This window comes from Simochromis diagramma, unplaced genomic scaffold, assembly GCF_900408965.1.
Source record: "Simochromis diagramma unplaced genomic scaffold, fSimDia1.1 OVJJ01000293.1, whole genome shotgun sequence".
Classification (NCBI taxonomy): domain Eukaryota; kingdom Metazoa; phylum Chordata; class Actinopteri; order Cichliformes; family Cichlidae; genus Simochromis; species Simochromis diagramma.
In genome coordinates, this window is record NW_024386801.1 from 8,855,894 (window position 1) to 8,877,081 (window position 21,188).

Here is a 21,188-nt window from a genome sequence, read left to right on the forward strand (position 1 = left end):
AAAATAAAATGCTTTCACTGTTTGTCATAGTGTGAGGACTTGTGCATTTTCTCTATGTTGTATTATTGTGATAGAAATGAATATTGCTTGTGGATTGTTCATTTAATGAGTCATTTTTGGGTCCAAGAAATTATGATTTTTAAAAACATTTTTTTTCATCACATTGACAAACAGCTGATGTGCTGTTTCTTTTCTGCAGAACACAATAAGAAAAAGCTGAGTTTTATGTTTGAAACAGCAAATAAGAGGTGGAGATTATAATTTTTACATAGTTTTACACTGTTACATATTCAGAGTTGCACACTTGCAACTTGCACTCGAGCCACAAATCTGACCAAATAGGACTGGGCACATAAAGCCAGTCAACCTCACCCTGGGCCGCCACAGCTACACATCACTGTCTGCGTGCTGCTCCCCTTATAAGTCTCTTCACATTTCACATACTTGATGACCAGCCACTGACATCAGAGTTTTACTCCGTCAGAAGGACTGATATCTTTCCGCTCTTATTTCTGTGTCAGTGGACAGATGCTGAGCCTGGAGGATGGCACCTCCTCTGGGGACAGACAGGAAACAGAGGGTACCAAAAGGGAGGGACCCAGTGAGTACGAGAGCACCCTGGAGAATAAAAACAAACAGGTATGTCTTTTAGCAGGTGTATGTGGGCTCATGAGCATATTTTGGGTGCTGAGGCAGAGCTGGTTGCTCTACCTGTCTTTGCACGAGAAGGTGTGCATGTGAAGGTTGCTCACTTGACACAGAGTTGGGTGACAAAAAAATAAAAACAGATTCCCATTCAGATCTATTTCTGTCTATGTTCACATGAAAAAAGAGCACCCAGGATACCACTGCCACAGAGACAGGAGCATGAACGATGTTAAGTTGTCATGGTAACAGCTAATAACTGCTTCTGGCGGCTGGAGATGTCTTTATTCCTCATAGGAAACTGCTGAAGGGTCCGCTGTTACTGCTAGCGCTGTTGCATGGATTCACTTATATGAGCGTGTCTGTGTGTACTTTTGGTATGATCAAATCCACGCACACACAGAAACACACACAAATGAGTGGCTGTCCTCCTTTTTCCCTCCCTTTTTGTCTCTTCTCCCCCTGCCTCCCACTTCTCCTTCGATTCCCTCTCGCCGAAAATGTAAGAGGGCAAAAAATTGTGGAGGACAGTGAGATTTTAAGCTGAGCTGCTCTGCCAACAAATGGAACAGAAATAAGCTTGTGCGGGTGTTTACTTTTCTATTCATTTTCTCAACAGCACCTTTGTCACAGCCCATCCATCCTCTTTTTCATGCCCCTTCAGCCAGTATTAGCAGCTGAATGATGATAGATGATGTTTACTTTGGTTCTAATAACACAAACACCCACCAGTTTTAAAAAGAGTGGACTGATAAGTAAGACCCAAGCGGGCGCTAGCAGACTCATGGACTAGTGGAAAGTATAATCAAGGCTTAAGAAGAGTGTGAGTGGGAATTTCATGATTCAAGTCAGCTCTTTTGATCTTTTGCAGGCATTGGCGCAAAATTGTAACATGTTTGCTTACTGCTGGATGAATAAGTATCTTTCATTAGATTTTGTGTGCTTTGCAGTATTATTCTTGAAATGTCTTAAAGTCTCAGAGTCCTGTCAACAAATTTAATATACTCGCTCTCTCCCTTTTCCCAGATAGAAGAGTTGGAGCAGAAGTATGGAGGCCATCTCATAGCAAGGCGGGCAGCCCGTCGTATCCAGACAGCCTTCCGTCAGTACCAGCTCAGCAAAAACTTCCAGAAGATCCGCAACTCATTGTCAGAAAGTAAGCTTCCTCGTCGGATCTCTCTACGGCATCCCAGCCCTTCGGGCAGAAACCGGAACGCAGCTCAGAGACACAGCTACACTCTGCATCCTGGAGGAGGACAGATACCTTTACGCTCTAAAACCCCCCCTCCACCCCCTTGCCGCTCCACGTCTCTGCCCCCATCGTCTCCTGCGTCAGCCCCGGCACCTCCCCCAACTCCTGCCCCAGGCTCAGGCCCAGGACCTGGACCAGGCCCAGCACCACCCACACCTCAAACCCCAGGACCCTCACTCACACAACTGGAAGACTGCTTCTCTGAACAAGTGAGGTTTTTGTTTTTTGTTTTAATCTTGTGTTGTAGGAATGCAAAACTGTATGATTTTATAAATGTTTTATAAACTTTTTATAAACTCCAGATAGAAATATCTGGAAAACCACTGAATGAATTATAACAATTTTTGGTACATTTTAGACATTGACCTTTCCATGACTGTGAATCCCAGTGACTTCTTTAACCTTCTAGTCAAATATTATGACAGGTACAGAGCATATTACTATTAAATTCGATAGATACACCATGTCCTCATCATTCAGAAGATACATTTTTAACAACGTCTTGACTTTTGTGTCATTTTCTAGTAAATGTATTGGCAGAAAATTTGGTGTAGACATTCATAATCTCCTCGGGATCTTTTATAACTTTGATCATTCTTTGATGTCCTCAGGTCAAGATGTGAATGTGTCTGATACTGAGGTTTATGATGAAACATCTGCAAAACTGATGACATTCTTATTATTCTCTGACTTACTTTGTGTTTTAATGCAAATCAGCAAATGTCTGCATGGCATTATGACTTCATTAAAGCCAAGGAGCCCTACGAGCGTGTAGTCATGTTAAATAAGATTTTACCATATTCCTGAGGCACGCTGTCAGTATCAGTCTGTCCCATCATAAATCTACTGATCTCCGTGACAATATTCTCTTACCCTGACTGAACTTATCTTTAAATTCTCTTTAAATCTTGCACTACTTATCCAAGAACAGAGCTGACCCTCAGTGTCCTTGCATCTACACTTTATCTTACTTAGCTAAACTAAACTGACTGGCTCTAGTGACTTGATAGAAATGAGTTTCATCTTAATGCCAGTGGCCCACTCAGTAGTCCAGCTGCTGTCATTGTTAATTTAGTTCCACTAGTCTTACTAAAAGCCACTAATGAGCAACCCTGCGACTATCATAAGCTTTTACATACATGAGTCATGGCCCTTGACCTGATTAAATCACGAGTTGTGATGTGAATTTTTATATTTTTTTGTGATCATACTTGCAGCTGCACTCCTTGGCGCAGTCAATTGATGAGGCCCTTCGTGGCTGGAGCTTGTCTGAGGGTGGAGAGGGCAAGGGACTGCTGATGGACCCCGGGGCGCTTCGTGCAGCTGCTGAGAGTGCTTGTCTGCCACGTAGTGCCAGCTCGCTGCTCATGGCGTTCAGGGATGTTACAGTTCATATTGACAGCAATAGCTCCTATACCATCTCCTCTGCCACCACCACAACCACCACCACCTCTTTGGGCAATGCAGGTGGGGGACAACCAGGTAGCAGGAAGACTTCTGTGAGTGGAATGGCTGGGGGAGGAGACAACCAGTCAGTGGAGGAGCCAGAGTTTCCTGCACCTCCGCCTAGTGAAGAGCTGGAAATGGTTGATCTAGGATCCAGGAGGGGTTCAGCAGTGCCAACTGCAGGGGGAGGAGGAATGGAAGGGGAGAACAGCACAGACAGACTGGGATCCTCCTCCACTTCTACCTCTACTTCCACTTCCATCTCCACCTCAGCCCAGACTAACCAACAGCCTGCCCAGATTTATACCCAGTACCAGCAGTACCACTACACTCATCCCCAGCAGATCTCCGGGGGGCCGAGCCCCGAGGCCCTGCAGGCTCTGGTCGTCTCTCTGCCGAGGGACCGCTGCCAGGATCCAGCCTCTTGCCGCTCACCCACCCTGTCTACCGACACACACCGCAAACGCCTCTATCGTATAGGACTCAACCTCTTCAATGTGTGAGTAGACCACCACACACACACACACACACACACACACACCGAGCACTCTCTCAGAAAAATATATAATAAATATTTCTGCACCCTCTGGCTCAGGGTTCAAAGTACTCTTACTGTTGTTTGTGTCGAACACATCTCCAACAGCCATGCAAAACCGCTTTAGGCAGCTGCTCATTAGCGTTTGTGATTGTTGGGAGGAGCTGCCTGTTCAGTGTTATCTTCTGATGATCTGATGTCCATGGCAAAAAAAAAGACATCAAGAGGAAGGCAGGGATGGGAATGAGAGAGAGAGACAGATGCAAAGAGAATAAATGCAGTGGAACATTAGAGGCAGTCAAGGAGGTCATGAACAATGCGAGAGCCACAGAGTTCCTATAAATAGTGTCCACGGTTGGACTGCACTTATTATTAGCTAATACAAATTAATGTAAATTAACCCATATGCATCAGTAACACTTGGTCTCTTTCTAAAGTCCACAGCTAACAGCTTTTGCGCATGGATGCGCCTCTTTTCCCTCTTTTTCCTAGTGCCTCCTCTGACACACACACACACACAAACATATTAGGCACCCTTTCTCTTAAATATAGTGTAAGAGATTTTGTTTCGCGCTCAGCTCAACACACCTCTCTGCTTGAATGCACAAAACTTTTTACACGCACCATTCCCTCTAACACTATGTGCTTTTCTCTATTTGTTATGTGCGGACAGGAATCCAGAGAGAGGCATCCACTTCCTGATTACGCGTGGTTTCGTCCCAGACACGGCCATCGGAGTGGCTCACTTTCTGCTGCAGAGGAAGGGCCTAAGTCGGCAGATGATTGGGGAGTTTCTGGGGAACAGCAAACTGCAGTTCAACAGAGATGTCCTTGAGTGAGTTCATGTCATTTCTCTGTCATCAGTCATCATTTAGGTTTATTTGATTAGGAAAAGATATAACTGACTTTATGGTGATGATAAGGCACCCCTTTTCTTATATTCTGATCATTCAAACGTTGTACTTCCAGTTAGAAATATAGGCTTCTTACAAATTTATAGCGTCAGTGCACAAACTTGTATGAACATGATGACATTTTGGGGGTTATTTTGTCAGATTTGACAAAGGTAATCCCCATAGTAATGAACCAATGACATTTATAAAACTGGTTTAAGTGCACCTCACTTTTTGAGTTTCCGATCATAAAATATTCTCTCACTCACTTTGACACTTTTTTCTTATCTTATGTCAAGCACCTTAGATCAGTGAAACAGAAACTGCGCTGCAGTCCAGCATCTGGACTGACAGCAATAGATCTTATTAACATTTACAGCTACATTGTTTAGGAGTGGATGTGAGTTAAGAGGTACAGTGGGTCATCTACCAACTGTAGGGTCAGTAGCTCAGCTACTGCTGTCTGCCTATTGAAGTACCCTTGGGCAAGATACCGGACCCCAAGCTGCTCCTGAAGGATCCATGGGAGTATGAACATGTCCATGAATGTTAGACGAGGTGCTTAGGTATAGAAAAAAGTGCTTGTATGACTGGGTGAATGAGGCTCGTAGAGCTTTGAGTGTTTAGTACCAGTCTATTTAGCATTTACTCATTATAAAGTGAAAAAGTTTTTTTTTGCTATTTGCCTATTTAATTTTCTCAATTTGAGTTAATAATCTTAACACAGTATTCATTCTGAAAATTTAAACCTTATTACACGGTTCTCTTCACCAGATTTAGATCGCTTCGTTGCTGCAAAACTGTAAATGCTCACATTTTCAGTCGTTTCACTTCTCATTGAATCGGGCTTTAAGATTAGAATTCCTTCCTGACCTTGGAAAAAAACAAACTCATTCACATGTAGCTGAGGAGCTGACCCCGCTATTTGTGAGGGTGCCCCTATTTTGAGGAGACCTGAAAGAATCAGGCTGTATAGAGGCTTTTTTAGGCACTGAGTTCTTTGTGGTTTCTTTCTTTTCTGCCTCTACAAAGGTTTCAAGGACAAACTGGCTGCTTGTTGATATTGCAGAAAATCACTGTGATACCTTATTTGAGAAATGTCTGCAAATGATAACAATTTAATGATGATCAAAGCTCCTGCACATGTGTGCTTATCTCTCTTCTCCTTGCCAGTATTCTCACAGGAAAAGTCATTTCTATACATACTTTGCATCCATATGGACCTCTTTAAAGACTTTTTCTTTTTCAGGAAAACCTAATCTCACTAATATTCTCATTTAGGTCCTTTAGTAGAGTTTCAATCATATATCATAGTACAAAGTCCGATGGTACTGTTGCTTTATATGGCTAAGAAACTGAGGTAAATAAAGTAAAACATCTGTTAAATTTGGACTTTCAAACTTCAGTTATTTTAAAAGCTATCTCAAACTGAGCTGGTTTTCGAAAGCAATTACCTTATAAATGAGCGTACGCGCAAAACTCACTTGACATGTGGCACCAGTTTGCGGAAATGGAAGACATCCATGAAAACATGCTTTTTCTTAATGCTTTGACACTCACCCCTTTTTGCATCCTCCCAGTGTAGGCTGCAGACTGAGAACCAGCGTAGCGAGGTTTTCTGCTGATGTTGTTGTACAGACTGTAGAAATAGGTCACTGCACTGAACACACACTTAAGCACACACCCTCACTTTCTTTCAAAGAGACACACTTGTATGGACACAAATACACCCATGCACCTAAATGTACATGCGCAATCTTGTACGTACTACTCCCATTACCGCAGTCTGTCCTCAGCCTTTCATGTTACCTCTCTCTTTCCCATTCCCTCTTTTCTTTTCATTTTTTGCCATCTCATCCCTCTTTTCCCACTATTTTTGGACTCTTTCTTCTCCACTGATATTTACACAGCACGTGGGTATATGTGTGTGCATGTGCAAGCATGTTGTCTCTATGTGCATCATTCAGGTCAGCGGTTCTGTAATGGAACTATGACTGTAATGGCGAGATTTGCCGTCAGCACTTGGGTACAGATAGTTTGTCTCAGATCCACTCGCACACTCACTCTGTTACCTTCTCACTACAGTGAAGTACTGAAACTAAACCCAGCTTCATTTTGCCTTTTTTTCTTGTCTTTCCCCCCCTCCCTCTCTGTCTCTTTATAGCTGTGTTGTGGACGAGATGGATTTCTCAGGCATGGAGCTTGACGAAGCCCTGAGAAAGTTCCAGGCCCATGTCCGTGTTCAGGGAGAAGCACAGAAAGTGGAGAGACTCATCGAAGCCTTTAGGTGAGACTGTCAGCTTGATCACAACCCAGCCTCACTGACTAACGGGCTCTGGCTTTGATTTTTAACAATGTGCAACACAAAAACAGTGCATCATATGACCGAGCAGGGCTGGGTAGTGCACTCTGAAGATTTTAACAGGAATGGGCCTTTTGCTTGTGGCCACCAATACAAATCAGAAAAACAATGGCACACAACCAAGAACACACACTTTGGAATAAAATTGAAGCAAAAAGCTTTTTCTGATCTCGCAGCCTTGGGGTAGCAGAATGCGTCCAAGATGGCATACTAATCAGCTCACTGTATAGACATAGAAGAATCGGCTGTTTTTGCTGGCTTACTGCGACAGGCTGTGATGACAGCAAAGCTCTGTGTCATTAATAAGTTACACTGATTTCCTGTAACCTTTGAATAAACTCAACAGTGTTTGATCATCAGCCAATCACAATAGGGATTTACACTGCAGCAAAATCAGCGTGTGTTCCATCAGGACAAGAATAGATGCTTTGTTTCGCAGCTCTCTTTTCACCAGATGACACTTCCCTGGCCAAATCATTTTCTTTTTAGGCTGCTGGTGCATGCTGGGTAGTTGCGTGTCCATCCCATTCAAAATCATACATGAATATGTAGAAGTTTGTTACTCACCAAGATCTGCCTCAGTTGGTTTTGTCCTCATTTTGTGTTGAATCCAGCCCTGAAGTCACGCTAGTGTATGCTGCTGATAAAGGTCTTGAAATGCCAAGTGGAACTTGTTAGACTTACTGCAGTTTGCAGACTACACTTATACCTTTCCTGCAAACTGTCTAGCTTTGCTTCTAACAAATACCTGGATGGAAACAGTTTTATTTTAAAATCATGCTATTTAACCTTTAACTGAAGCAATAAACAGATAGAAGCAACCAGACAAATAAAAGCTGCAACTTTGGTCCCCTGGCTGGCCATGTCCTTGATAAGTCCTAAAGATATCCAAAGCGTCCCCTCAGGACTAAAAATGCAATAAAAATGCCCTTCATTGTTTTCTATTGCAGAGAAATTGCTTGAATTGCTCTATACATTTAATGTCCTTCCCTTGATGTACTGCTCTTTCTCTCAGGAATGCCCACACTGTCACCAGCATGACACGGCTTGAGTCAGTGGCCTCTTTGAACTCATTAACCAAGACGTCATTTTCCCTGTTCACACCATAACAAATGTTCAGCTTGTTAGTAGGCCGCCAACAAATTTCTGCATCCTCATTCTGACAAACCTTATGGCTGTTAATACAGTTTCCTCCTTCTTCTGTGACACTTAGCCCCAAGGGCGGTTTGTCCCTCTGAAGACATTGAAGAGCCCACAGGCCTGCTGCTTTAAGCTGAATGCTATTGTCAGCATTCAAACATGTTCACAAAACCATGGTGTTTAGCAGGTAATGATCACCATGTTTACCATATCAGTTTGCATTGCTAAACAGCACGCAAGGCAAACAGCAGATGGAAGTACAGATGGTAGGAATGTCATTAGTTTTGCAGGTATTTGAGTTAAACCAAAATAATGGACAGATTAAAATGCTGCCTGACTGCACTACAAGTTTTGTCAGAGGCTCATCATTGACATTACAATTTAAATGTGAGGACCACACTGTTAAAAAAACATCTTAAAAAAACCGTAATATTCCGGCAGCTGGGGCGCCAAAATACTACCGTAAAATAACAGAAAATAACTTTCTCATGAAAATACAGTTATTTTCAGTAATGAAAATAGAGTTTGTTGCGCTAATTTTACATGGGATTCTGCCTTTTCCAGTAAAATACTTTTATATTAGGATTTTTTCCTACAGTGCAGCCATACCCGCGACCTTGTGGTTGTTAGTTCACATTCATTGGCCGATGTTTAGCGTCATGTTATTATGTGTCCCAACATCCATCCTAGATGACATGAAATTTTCAGCAAAATTATAATTCAAATACTCCTTTAATTATTAATTATTCTCATTAATTTTCAATTTTTCTATAGTATTACATTTGAATTTAACAGATCATTCTCTCACATAACAGACAAATATTTGTGAAATTATGATACATTTCTGAATGTATTTTTACAATCTAAATATGCATATGTACAAAAAAATATATTTAAAAAAACAAGTAAATTATGTTTTACTATATTTACAGTGATGTTATGTTATTTTACCTTTGACATGTAAAATCACAGTGTACTTATGTAAATTTAATGATATTCTAGAAAGACAGTACAAATCTGTAAAATATACAGTAAGACACTTTGACATTACTATTTTTTGGAACAGCGCAGTTTCATGAAAACTGCTGATATACAATACTGCTAGCATGGCTAATGTAAGCATGCCAGAAATACAGCATGTCTTTCAGTGCAAGAATAAGTAAGTACAACTTCAATTAGTGATTTCTTTTCTTTCTTTCTTTTTTTAAAAATATATTTTCTATCTGCCTGTTGTATAACATTTGTGCTGACAGATTCATTCCTCCTGGACACGGAGGATACCATTCTGTCCCAAATCTGTAGAGAAATGTTCTGCCATTTCTCACAAGTTATTTTTTTCAGCTCTCTTTGCTGGAGGGGTTTTGCTGTGCTGCTATCCTTTGCAAAATATTCCAAATGAGTTATCCTACATTCAAGTTAGGGAAATAATATATATATATTTATAGCCATGCATTCACTTCTTCCTTTAAAACTGATCGTTTTTTCTCTGACCTGTCCTTTCAAGACTGCGAGTCATCTTTTCTTTCAGTCTTTGGGTATATAAAGATGCATTCATAGAGCCATCTGTAAATGTCATCTCCCCTACAAGCTTGTGCACTCATGCATTCCCATATCAGCCTACGCCTACATCCATGTTTCACTGTTGGTGCTCTTCAGCCACTGTGGTATTTCTTGCCTTATTGACGGCAAGCATGCAGGATCTATCTGTATCATCTAATCTGACAAATGCATTTATTTTGCTTTTCTTTTAACCAAAGAATGTGCTAGAATTCATTGATGTTATTTTCTCAGTTTTGCTGTTTTTGTGCCATGTTGTCGACAGTGGTTTTCTTCTTCGAAACCATTCCTGTCTTGTATGTACTGTTTGGGCATTTTTGAAGAAGAGTTTTCCATAAATAGTGTTCTGGTTCAGAGCACATACACATGATCTTGACCCCATTGAAAAGATTTTAATATTCATTTAATACAGAAGTGACTCCTGAGATTTAGAGCATCCTATAAAGAGTGTTCTAGGCAGCATTTTTCAAAGAAAAGCTCTAACCGGGTGCTCTGCTGTGAGGGGTAATATTTCTAACCTCATGTTGCACGAGACACAACCAAGGACAGAGCTGAGTCAGTTCCGGTTTTTACAGGGTAATTTGTGAGTGTGTTATTCAGTTAACCTGGAAATGAGATGAGTAATCACGTTTTTGATTTGTGTTTTTCAGTTTGTAATTTAAACATACGCCTTCTTTTCTGTTTGTCTTTAATTATTTATACAAATTAACATCACATCAATGAAGAATATCATATTGTAAGTAGAAAAAATAGTACAGTTAACATAAGATGACTCACTGTTGAATTAATGCCCACGATTGTAAGTGAAGGAACATTTGATCCAGTGCAAAAATGTGGCTTGATCAAAGTGTCTTTAGCACATCTAGGGAAACACTGCATGTCTATGACACTGATTAAGACACTACTGTTTATGAGGGGTTTGGCTACACTGACAGCAAGCACCACTTATTTATTTATTTATTTTGGATTGAGACTTTTTTTAGATTCTAGATTTTAGATAATGTGAAAAGTACAGAATCCCCGGCCTATCCATTAAGAAAAGTGTTCTTATTCCAAACAAGAGGTGGTGAGGGAAGAGAGGAAAGGGAGCAGTCATGACACTTCCCCTCTCTGATTCTGATTTGAGGGCCAATCAGAACACCCACTGCGGTCATCAGTTAATCACAGAAACACTCAATCATACATACTGAGCCTCTGGGTGCAGATTATAAAGTCATCAGTGATCTGAGACCACACTTTCTGGAGCTGGGAGTTTAGGTCAGAAATGAGCGGGCTTTATCGGGACTGCCAGACATCCACTACCATATCTGTTACGTAACACTTGTTATGTCATCTGTTTGAAGCGTGTTGTACTCTTGTCAAAAGCAGTTCTTTTATACAAAGTGGTATTTGTGCCAGCTGGCATGCAACTTTTATATGCAGATATGAAGATAAGCGATCAGAGCTAGTGTTTAAATAAACTGGTTACATAAGACGGAGATGTGTGGTTGAAAATGTGTGAATGAAACAGAAATACACGCTCATGCTTACCACTACCGATTTAGTCAACTGTTTGCTCACTCACTGAGAAAACATGCACACATATGCACTTTCACATCCATGCTCATGCCCATTTGCATGCATACGCTCACAGATACAGCAGAGCTTGCCTTGAATTCAGTCTTTGATTAATTTTTTGCAGAAGTTGGCAAGTCTGCTGATACAGATTCATCTGTGAGTCTGTGGTTTTGTATCTATGTGCGGGTGCCTGTTCTATCTGCAAGGGAGTTTGAGACGAGCAGGATCTAGTCTCTCTCAAACAAAGGCATTTCTTCTGAACTGTACAGCGTGATTGATACTCACTGAGTCCTCTGACTTCAGTTCTGGTTTGGAATGTGAGAAATGGCTTTCTGGTTGCACCGGTCTCAGATGTGACCTCTTGATTGCATACGCTCTTCCAAGTGCATAGTCCTCTAGAGCAGAGCAGCCCCTCTCCGTGTCTGCATCGTGCCTGACTGCAAAGATAAAAGCCTCCCGCCACTGAAATGGCCCACTGTGTAAGTGTAAGTGACAGTAAGAAAGAGAGGGAAAGAGCTGTGGAAGAAGAAGGGGTGGAAGTGAGAGTTTGTGAAGGCTGTGGGCACCAATGGGTCAAAGCAAGTCCAAATGCAGCATCTCTGGTTCCTAAACAAAATGGGGAGAATTTTCTTAGCTGTATTGCACTGTCAAATGTCTCTGCTGTCCTGTCTTTCATATATGGTGGAGTGACGGCTTTCACATTTGAGCTAAAGTTAATTAGTGAGATTAGAAAGAGAATTATCTACCTTCAAATTACAGCAGGAATCTACTGTCTTTACAACTAGATCAGTGTGTAAGCATCTCTCTTAAAGATGTCCTGATTTTTTTTATATAGCATGAACTCACCAATCAGTTGTATGTGTGTGTGTGTGTTTGTGTGTGTGTGTGTGTGTTTGTGTGTTAGTGTGTGTGTAAATAACTGTGCCAAAGTCTCAAGCCGCCTTTTCCTTCTTCATATTTTGCTGCCAGGGAACCGAACCGCTTTTTAATTTTTTTAAAGTGGTCTCGAGCTAGTCAATAGTTCCCCAGGTTTTTAGAAGGTCTTTCAAAGTTTTTCTTTGAATATGAGTACTGCTTTTTCACTCATTTTCAGTTCAGTCCTTGTAAATGACCACTTTCATTTTCAGTCATTAAGCCATAAAAATGCACCTCAAGCACAAAACTCAAGGGATGAATCGGTTTTCTATCTTCACATCACAGGTAACCAACAAAGAACCAATTGATCAGTCTACAGCAACTGAACACTATCTGAAAGTTGTTTTTCCAGGACATAGGAAAAATTCAGAAAAGAACTGACACAAGCCCTGAGCGGTGAACCTGACTGCTGAGCATCATCAGAAATGGTCTCAGTGGAAGGATGGCTGTCAAGAAGCCATTCTTAAGGAAGGAAAACAGGAAGAAAAGTTTGAGGTGTGGCAAATTACCCAAGAACTGGACTGAAAATCAGTGGCTGCAAGCCTTGTAGAGTGATGAATCCAAATTTGACATTTAGTTCAAATTATTGTTAATTGTACAGAGGTCAGGAGAGAGATACAGCTGCGAGCGTCTACAGCCATCTGTAAAACATGGTGGAGGCTCTGTCATGGTTTGTTTAGGATCTTCTAAAACTTGATGAAATTATAAACATAGAAAAGTACAATTAGATTTTCATCCACCATAAAATACCGTCTGGAAAGCATCTGATATACAACGTCTGCTTTTCAGCCTGGCAGTGTTTCCAATTTCAATGCAATAAAAACATACCTGGGTAGAAAAACACAACATGTAACACTACCAGTCATGAATTAACAGTCTGCCCAGAGTGTGGTTCTCAACATTACTAAAGCAGTGTGGGATCATCTTGACAGAGAACAAAACAAGAGGCAGACAAAATCTAAAGAAGAGCTTTGAATATCCTTCAAGAAGCATGAAGCACTAATCTTGAAGACTACTTAAAGAAATTACAAGAAAGCTTGCCAAAGAGAGTGCGGCAATTTTGAAGAATAAAGGCGATTATTCTAAATATTGACCTTCAAGCTTGTCAGAAACCCTGTTTTTGAATCACGTGCTGTTTTTGCATTCGTGCTTGCCCATTTCACCTACACATATTTCCCATTTTCTTTGCACCAAAAGAAGAAATGAGGGGTGGCTCAAGACTTTTGCACAGCACCGTATTTGTAAGAAATCCACATACACAAATATATAAACGCAGAGCATATATTTCTTATGTTGTTTGTTAATTTTACACTTGACGAGTGCACGATAGGCTCACCAAATCAAAAATCCATGCATCGTATTACATTGCATGAATGCGAGTTAAAAATAGCCATAACAGGACTTTGACGTCATGCTGCATGAATATTATCCATGTGTATGTAATAACTTGGCATCTGAGTGTGATTTCACGTCATCATCATTATCATCTTGTTTTTTCATTTAGTTTTTCCATGTATTTCTGTGCTGCTAGGACATTTTTAACACACTGCAGTGAACACAAGTATTAAAATCTGGCATTACATTTTTGTGATGTTTTTGTTATGACAACAAAATTGTGGTGTCTTGCAAACACGTAGCAATGCCATTCTGTTAGAAAAAAAATTCACCTCAATCTATCCCGTCAAAAGAAATAATACTCCTCAGGATTCTGTCTGACTAATAAACAGGATTTCAGTATTGTTGCGTCAGCAATGCTTAATGTTCTCTGCTTTCAAATACATAACAGAGAAGTGTGTGACCTCCACTGAAAAAAATATAAAAATATAACTCCTTTTTGTCCTCCACAGTCAGAGGTACTGTATGTGTAATCCTGATGTGGTGCAGCAGTTTCACAATCCAGACACCATATTTATTCTGGCCTTTGCTGTCGTCCTCCTCAACACTGACATGTACTCGCCCAACATCAAACCCCAGCGAAAAATGGGCCTTGATGACTTCATACGCAACCTAAGAGGTAAGAATGTGCTCAAACTGCGAGGCAGAGAGTATTTTTCTACAGGTTTTACTCTGCGTGCCATGCAAGAGCTAACGGTCCCTGTGGGCAGAGCTGGCATAATGAGCTGCAGACATGTTTCAACATTTATAGCAAGTGGTTTTATCAGAAGGGCACGAGCACTGGTTATAAATAGTAAACTTGTTTATACATACGTGCCCCTCTACTGTAGATCACTCACAGTGGATTGGTGTGGTGGAAAGAATGACGGTGAAGATGAAAAAGAGAGCAGATGGCAGGGGAAGTCAAAATTTTACAGCAGGCACTCTCTTATCGACCTCACTTCAACCTCACTATCAGGCCCGTGAGTGACAGCTTCTTGAACTGAAGTAAATTACTCAAAGAGGCTGTGGTTGGCTGCCTATGCTCGGTACCATCAAGGAAACCATCATCAGTGCGGGAAGAGATTCCTGATATCCTTGACTCGGAGCGCTGCCCCAGAGGCCGTGGCGGCGGCCCATTTAATTGAGGCTCACTTAGCGTGAGATTTAATGATTTGAGCTTGGTTTTCCAGAAGCAACTCATCGCCGCGGCTGAGCTTCCCATAGCTCTGAATGTTGTCTCCATCCAAAGGTTCAGCAGATTCATATATTAACGGCAACAATGGCCTAAGGAAAAAGGATTTCACTGTTATTTGTGCCTTTAGTTAACAGAAAAATCTATTTCTCAGTCATTACATATTTTCCCTTCATATTATCTTCTACAGCTGAGTGTGCTGCTCCACAGTGATAGCGGAACAACTGCCAGGATACAATGTCAGCACACACACGCTGCGATAACGGCACATTTTCTGATTTCACAGCTTCAGATCCTACAAAGGAATAAAACTAATTTGGCATTAAAATGTTGGGTAAAAGTGATACAGTCACACAGTTTGAAATTCAGATTGTTAAGTTTACACTCAATCTCAAGGCACCCATTAACTTCCTCTGTGTGTTTTTCCCTCTAATACTTCCATTAATTTGCACATTAGAATGAGTCACAGTCAAGTCTGTGAGTAATCAAAACTTTTGAGATGCTTATTTAATTTCCAGCCTAAAGAACTGTTATCTGGTATCTGATTTCAAGTATTGACTTCACTGTCTGAAATCAACCCAAAAATCAAAAAATGGATTTTTTCCCCCCCATTCTCTGACTTTCTCTGTGCTCTTGATACTATTCCTGTGTTATCTCCTCTCGTACCATTTGTGGATATCTCCTCTTCAATCTGGATATCAAAGGTGATGTCACCTTTCTAATGTAATTTATTTTGTCACATTGACCAAGGACAATGTTCAGTTTTGCAGGAATAAACAAGGACTGTGTATATATTGTTTTAAACTATGGCCTTGAATGTACAAATGTGCACAGCTGCATGCACAGTAACTGTTGCAACGGTGGTGAGATATTTTACATATGATGTAAGTGTGCAAAAAAAGGAGGTAGAGAACGCTCAACCAAATTAACCCTTTCATACATGAGTTATGACAGCCTCAGTGAGGGTTTTTTCTTAAGTATTTTTAGGCATGAAAAAAGATTTTTGAACTTCATTTTTTAAACATGTAATTTTCAAAGAGTTTTTTTTTTACACATCCACTTAGTCAGCCCACTGGGTGACCAGTGGGTGGCAGGGTATGGAATGACACATCAGTGTCCAATGTAGTGGTTTATGTGCAAGCATACCATAAACATTGATACAAATACAAGAAAACAGCCTTTGAATAGCTGTCCACTGTAGTGGCCACAATGCATGAAAGGGTTATATATTCATCTTTGGCCATCACATAATCCAACCAACAAGTAAAGACAGTTTATAATAAAGACAGGTTATAATTTAGTCAGATTTGATGTTGTGTCTGAATCTGTTTTGCTGGCGGTGGTTGTGGGGGGAGGGGTTAAGCCTATCTGTTAAAATGTGTATGGTGGCTACTCATGCATTGCATGAACCCTTCATTTCTTTCAGGTGTGGATGATGGAGCGGACATCCCCAGAGAGATGGTTGCAGGTATTTATGAAAGGATCCAGCAGAGAGAGCTCCGCTCAAATGAAGACCATGTCACCTATGTGAGCCGTGTGGAGCAGTCAATCCTGGGCCTAAAAACTGTGAGTAATAGCCGCGTTTTTGTGCAAGTCCTGCATTTCCTTTTGTCTTTTGAGAGAGCTGTCTGCCCTTTTTTTGTACAATCTTCTTTATCTTATATCACGGATTATTTTGCTGCAGCCCATCCCCTGCTCTGTGCTAGCTGTCATCTTCATCTCTTTAACCTTGTCCAGATTCTCGCCGTGCCCCACAGACGTCTAGTGTGCTGCTGTCGTCTGTTTGAGGTGCCTGATGCCAACAAACCTCACAAACAGAAACTGTCTCAGCTCCAGAGAGAGGTCTTCCTTTTCAATGACCTACTGTTGGTAAGATTTTAACATTTAAAAACCATTAAAAAGCACTAGAAACCATTTCAGAACATGTAGTATGTGCCCAAATGCAACCAACCATATTTCCGTGTTGTATGTCTCTAGATCCTGAAGCTATGTCCCAAGAAGAAAAGCTCTGCTTCATACACCTTCTGTAAAGCTATGGGTCTCCTAGGAATGCAGTTTCACCTCTTCAGCAATGAATGTAAGCTGCCATTTTACACTGCAGCAATTTATTGCCAGTGCAGTTTCACCCTGTGCTGAAAAATGCTGAGCCATCCACAGCACTGTTGTCTGTCAATGTCAGTGTCAGGATCCATACTTTAAGGAACTGCCAAGCACTCACCAGTATACCAGTGTTAACACGCTGTTGTCAGTGTTACAGCAGATATCCTGAAGGATATATTTTTATTCTTTTTAAGATTTAGTCTTTTTAAGTTTTTAAAGAAAGAGCATTTTGCTTGTACATTCATCAAGATGTTGTCTATGTTCTACAAGAGCATCTTACTGTCAATCTCTTATGTGTGCTGTCAATCTCCTATCAACATTTGAGTCCTCGGGTGCATCATCGAGTAAGGTTTGTGAACTTGGTGAAGCTCTGAGAATCTATAAACACAAATAATTCACTAATTCCATCTGGAAAGATAATAGAAAAGGTGTGTGAACTGAGAGAGCTTATGGGTTACTGGAAGGAAGAAAGAAAGGCTGAGATTATCTGTGTTAGGTATTGATTATTGGATTATCCATTCGTTTTTCCAGTCACAGTTATGGTAAAAGCACTTCTGTTTCTCTTTGTTGGGGTTTCTCATCAGTCTATGCCCATGGTGTCACCATGATGAGCCCGTTTACTTCAGAGAAGAAGCAGCTGGTGAGTTTCTGCTCTCCAAGTGGAGAAGAGCTCAGGAAGTTTGCGGAAGAGCTCAGAGAGTCAATCGCAGAGGTCAACGAGATGGAACAGATTCACATCCAGTGTAAGGAGGAAAATCCTCAAAATCTGCAAAATTTATGTAAACAAATACTGATCAACCTATGTACGGCTCACTGAACTTTCCCTTTCTCATGCTGTAGGGGAACTGGAGAGGCAACAAGGCATCCAGCCACATGGCTTACACACTAACGGCGGGCAAATGGATGCACATACAGGACACGGCTCTCCCTCAGGTGCTGGTTTTGCTTGTGCAGCATAACAGAGAATATATTACTCATAATAATGCAAACATTGCTCAGGGGAATATAGGAAACAGAACAAGTTCTTGGAGAAAAGGTACATGAAAAAGCTGGTGAGAAAGCCATCACTGTCACTTTTGAAATATTAAAGAAAGACAGAGAAATAGCTTCAAAAAGATTGTCCAATTGACATTTTTACATTGTACACAGGTGTTAGAGACTTTCAGATCTGATACAGTCTCTAATTCAATAAATAATCATGATACACGGTCCTTTTTCAGAGAGATGATGGATACCAATGTCATATGTTATTAATGAGGCTAGAGTGCCAATTACAGTTGTGGAAAAGAACGTTTTCAGATGATCTGCAGTCATATGAAAAACTTAGTACACCCCATGATTCATTATCTTGAAGAACTATATTTTACAGAAATATGTTGAAGTTATGTGTTATCTGCAGTCTGGAATTTGACTGGGTTAGCCAATGTGTTGTAGATTTGCTGACGTGCTTTCTTTTGCATGTCCCAGTTTTGGCTGTTAGAGAGATGGCCTCATAGCAACTCTAGAAACTTTGGTATACAGAGAAGTTCATGCTTTACTCAGTGACGGCAAGGTCCCAGGTCCTGTGGCTGCAAAACAAGCCCACATCATAACATGTCCACTGCTGTGATTGAGCACAAATGCCTCAGACGTTTGTGCTGATACGGTGTATTTGGATATTACCAGTTATGAGAAAACTGTAGTATTAAAATATGAAAACATGACATGTTCAGTTGATTCTGTGCAAAATGTATTTTAAAAAAATATTCAAGAACCATTTTTTAACTGAATGACAGTTGCCTGTATGAGAGTCTGTTTCTGACGTTTTCGAAATTCTGTATGTGAAGCTGAAATCTGCCTGTTTTCCCCCACAGGCCAGGATGCGTACGATAAAACCGGCAACAACAACACAGTAGAGGTGAGTGCCAAAGCTACTCTTGTCTCCCTCAGGTAAGTATCTGCGTCTGCAGCTCTGTGGGTGTGGTTTTTATATGTGTGTGTGCGTGTGTGTGGTTGGACAAGGGCTGTGCCTCATCCTGACAAGAAAGTGTGCTTTATGCTTTGCTTTAAAAGAGCTCCACCTGAGGCACATCCTGACTATGCAGCCATAGATACAAAGGATGCTGAGAGGACTCTGGTGTAGTGGTGCTACAAACTGTCTCTCACTGTGCCTCATGAGTAGATGAGCAGCCACTCTACTCGCTATATAGCATTCCTTCTCTCATCAATTGTTGCTTGCCAGCCTTACTGTATAAGCCACTGCAAGCCACCATAAGCCTGGCTGGCTCCAAGAATACATCTACAAAGCCAGATAAGCTTGATACTGTTAAAGGTCTGTTGTGTGTGTGGGTAAGTGTGTGCATGTCTGTACAACCAGCCCTTCCTGTAAGTAGGCGAAGTGAAAGAAGATGTTTTCTCTGTTTTATTCCTTTGCCCGTACTCCCAGCCCCCTTCTCCTCCCTTTCAATCAGTCCCTTAGATTTGTAAGTCACTGTGTTAGGGAGACACCACGCCCTCGGTGTCACCTCTTTCCTCGTCTGGCACTCCCTTATCTTTCAGCCTATCAGTCTGCCACTCAATGACCACTCCCTGTGTCGCACTCCGACACTCATAAAATCCAAAGGGTTCCCACCATAATTCCTTAAGAAAATCTCGTCTTACCCAGCAACCCTCTTCTCTTCCTACGCTGGTGCGTGTAAATATGTGAACTCAAGTTTAAATCATCAAAGAGATGATCAAGAGAAAATGAGAGTGTGTGTTTTGCATGCGCTCGCTCTACATACTACCTACCTGCATGCCTGCATGCCCATGTGCGTAACACACCAGAGGGCTGCGTAGAGGCTGCGTTCAGGCTGGTAACTCCTCATGCGTTCTCTGACTGTTCCTAAACTAGGTGTCAATTCACAACAGGCTGCAGACCTATCAGCTGAGCCAGCCCAGCATTGAGTCAACGCCACTGGCTCTGGCTGCGCCACCTGCCCTGCTCAGCCCAGTCCAGGCCGGAGATCTCCGCCCAGAAACACTCATCCAGTGCCAGCAGATTGTCAAGGTGATTGTCATGGACCAGAGCGGGCGAGGACGGATGGAGGCATTCCTCAGCCAAGGCCCGGCCACCCATCAGCTCATCCAGTCGGCCCTGTCAACACCTGCGCGTGTCAGAGAGGGAGATGGGCCTCAACCCCCTTTGCCGCCACCTCCTCCACCTTACAACCATCCCCACCAATTCTGTCCACCCGACTCACCCATGCCCCTTCACCACACCATGCCTCTTACCCGCAGGCGCAACTCCAGCGGCTCCCGCAGCATCGTTTAGGTCATCAGCTGCGTAACAAACTCCCTGCGCCAGACAAGATTCGCACACTCACACTCAACAAACACATGCTGGAGCACAAGTCAGCTTACTTTGAATAGTAAGACAAAAGAAGTGCAAAAAAAAAGTAAAGTAAAGATTATATTGTGTGACTTAAATGCATTCCTCAGAATTTATTTATAGTCTTAACTTGGCTGTGTGCTTTTTAAACATGGAGTAGCTTTGATGGTATTTCTGAAAGACTTTTCTTCTTTCTTTTCTCTTCAGCCTGTCACCTGGTAGCAGCTGTTGTTGTCTGTCTGGATTTCACGCTGTTGGGTGTATGGTGACTTAGCATTTTTAAATGTCGCCTATCCAACAAGTGTACGTGAGCTTGGAGTGTCAGAAAAAAGCACCCTGAAAAGACATGACATATCTTTAAAAAAAAGGGGAAGATTCTGTTTTCTTTGAGGATATTGATGTTCATGGCATCTCCCTGTTTTCAGTATTACCACACTCAGTGAGGGATCATTTTGCAGCTAATCTAACTACTTTATACCATAATCATTTTCCTTCATCTCTGCATAATGTGAAGAAACAAGAGCACCAGCTTATTTGTTTCTCCATTTTCTAGGGAACTCATAATCAGTGTGCGTGAAAAAAGGCAAAGAAGATAAATTGCCGTACTGTCTCTACCACCTACGAGTTAGTGTAGTAAGCAAGGATGCTGCTACTAACTAAACTATCCTAAATTAATATCCTGATGACAATCATGATTCGGTGCTTCACTGTTGCATGATTTTCTAAAATTGAACAGATAGCAGATATCCTCACAGTATCTGTATGCTGTGATTCTGAAGTTGTGCTCTCACACAGCTCAGGAAAGAGTCTGCTGCATTGCAACATGTAACACTTTATCTGCACCTCTGAGTTGTACTGAGGGGAGAGT

At 41.5% G+C, this 21,188-nt stretch overlaps 1 protein-coding gene across 2 annotated transcripts in view; it reads left to right on the plus strand.

Annotated features, from left to right (window-relative positions):
• The window catches only part of iqsec3b (IQ motif and Sec7 domain ArfGEF 3b), a 31,248-nt gene extending 10,569 nt beyond the window's left edge, over window positions 1-20,679 (plus strand). Inside the window, exons 3-15 of one of the 2 annotated variants that reach the window (XM_040025625.1) lie at window positions 522-639; window positions 1,672-2,106; window positions 3,115-3,842; window positions 4,552-4,713; window positions 6,936-7,058; window positions 14,150-14,316; window positions 16,298-16,437; window positions 16,609-16,740; window positions 16,849-16,948; window positions 17,556-17,714; window positions 17,812-17,904; window positions 18,825-18,868; window positions 19,844-20,679. In XM_040025625.1, coding sequence (XP_039881559.1) covers window positions 522-639; window positions 1,672-2,106; window positions 3,115-3,842; window positions 4,552-4,713; window positions 6,936-7,058; window positions 14,150-14,316; window positions 16,298-16,437; window positions 16,609-16,740; window positions 16,849-16,948; window positions 17,556-17,714; window positions 17,812-17,904; window positions 18,825-18,868; window positions 19,844-20,263 — 2,821 coding nt within the window. In that variant the 3' untranslated portion in view covers window positions 20,264-20,679. The remainder of the gene's footprint in view (window positions 1-521; window positions 640-1,671; window positions 2,107-3,114; window positions 3,843-4,551; window positions 4,714-6,935; window positions 7,059-14,149; window positions 14,317-16,297; window positions 16,438-16,608; window positions 16,741-16,848; window positions 16,949-17,555; window positions 17,715-17,811; window positions 17,905-18,824; window positions 18,869-19,843) is intronic. The other variant, XM_040025626.1, reaches the window with a different exon arrangement.
• Window positions 20,680-21,188: the final 509 nt, after the last annotated feature.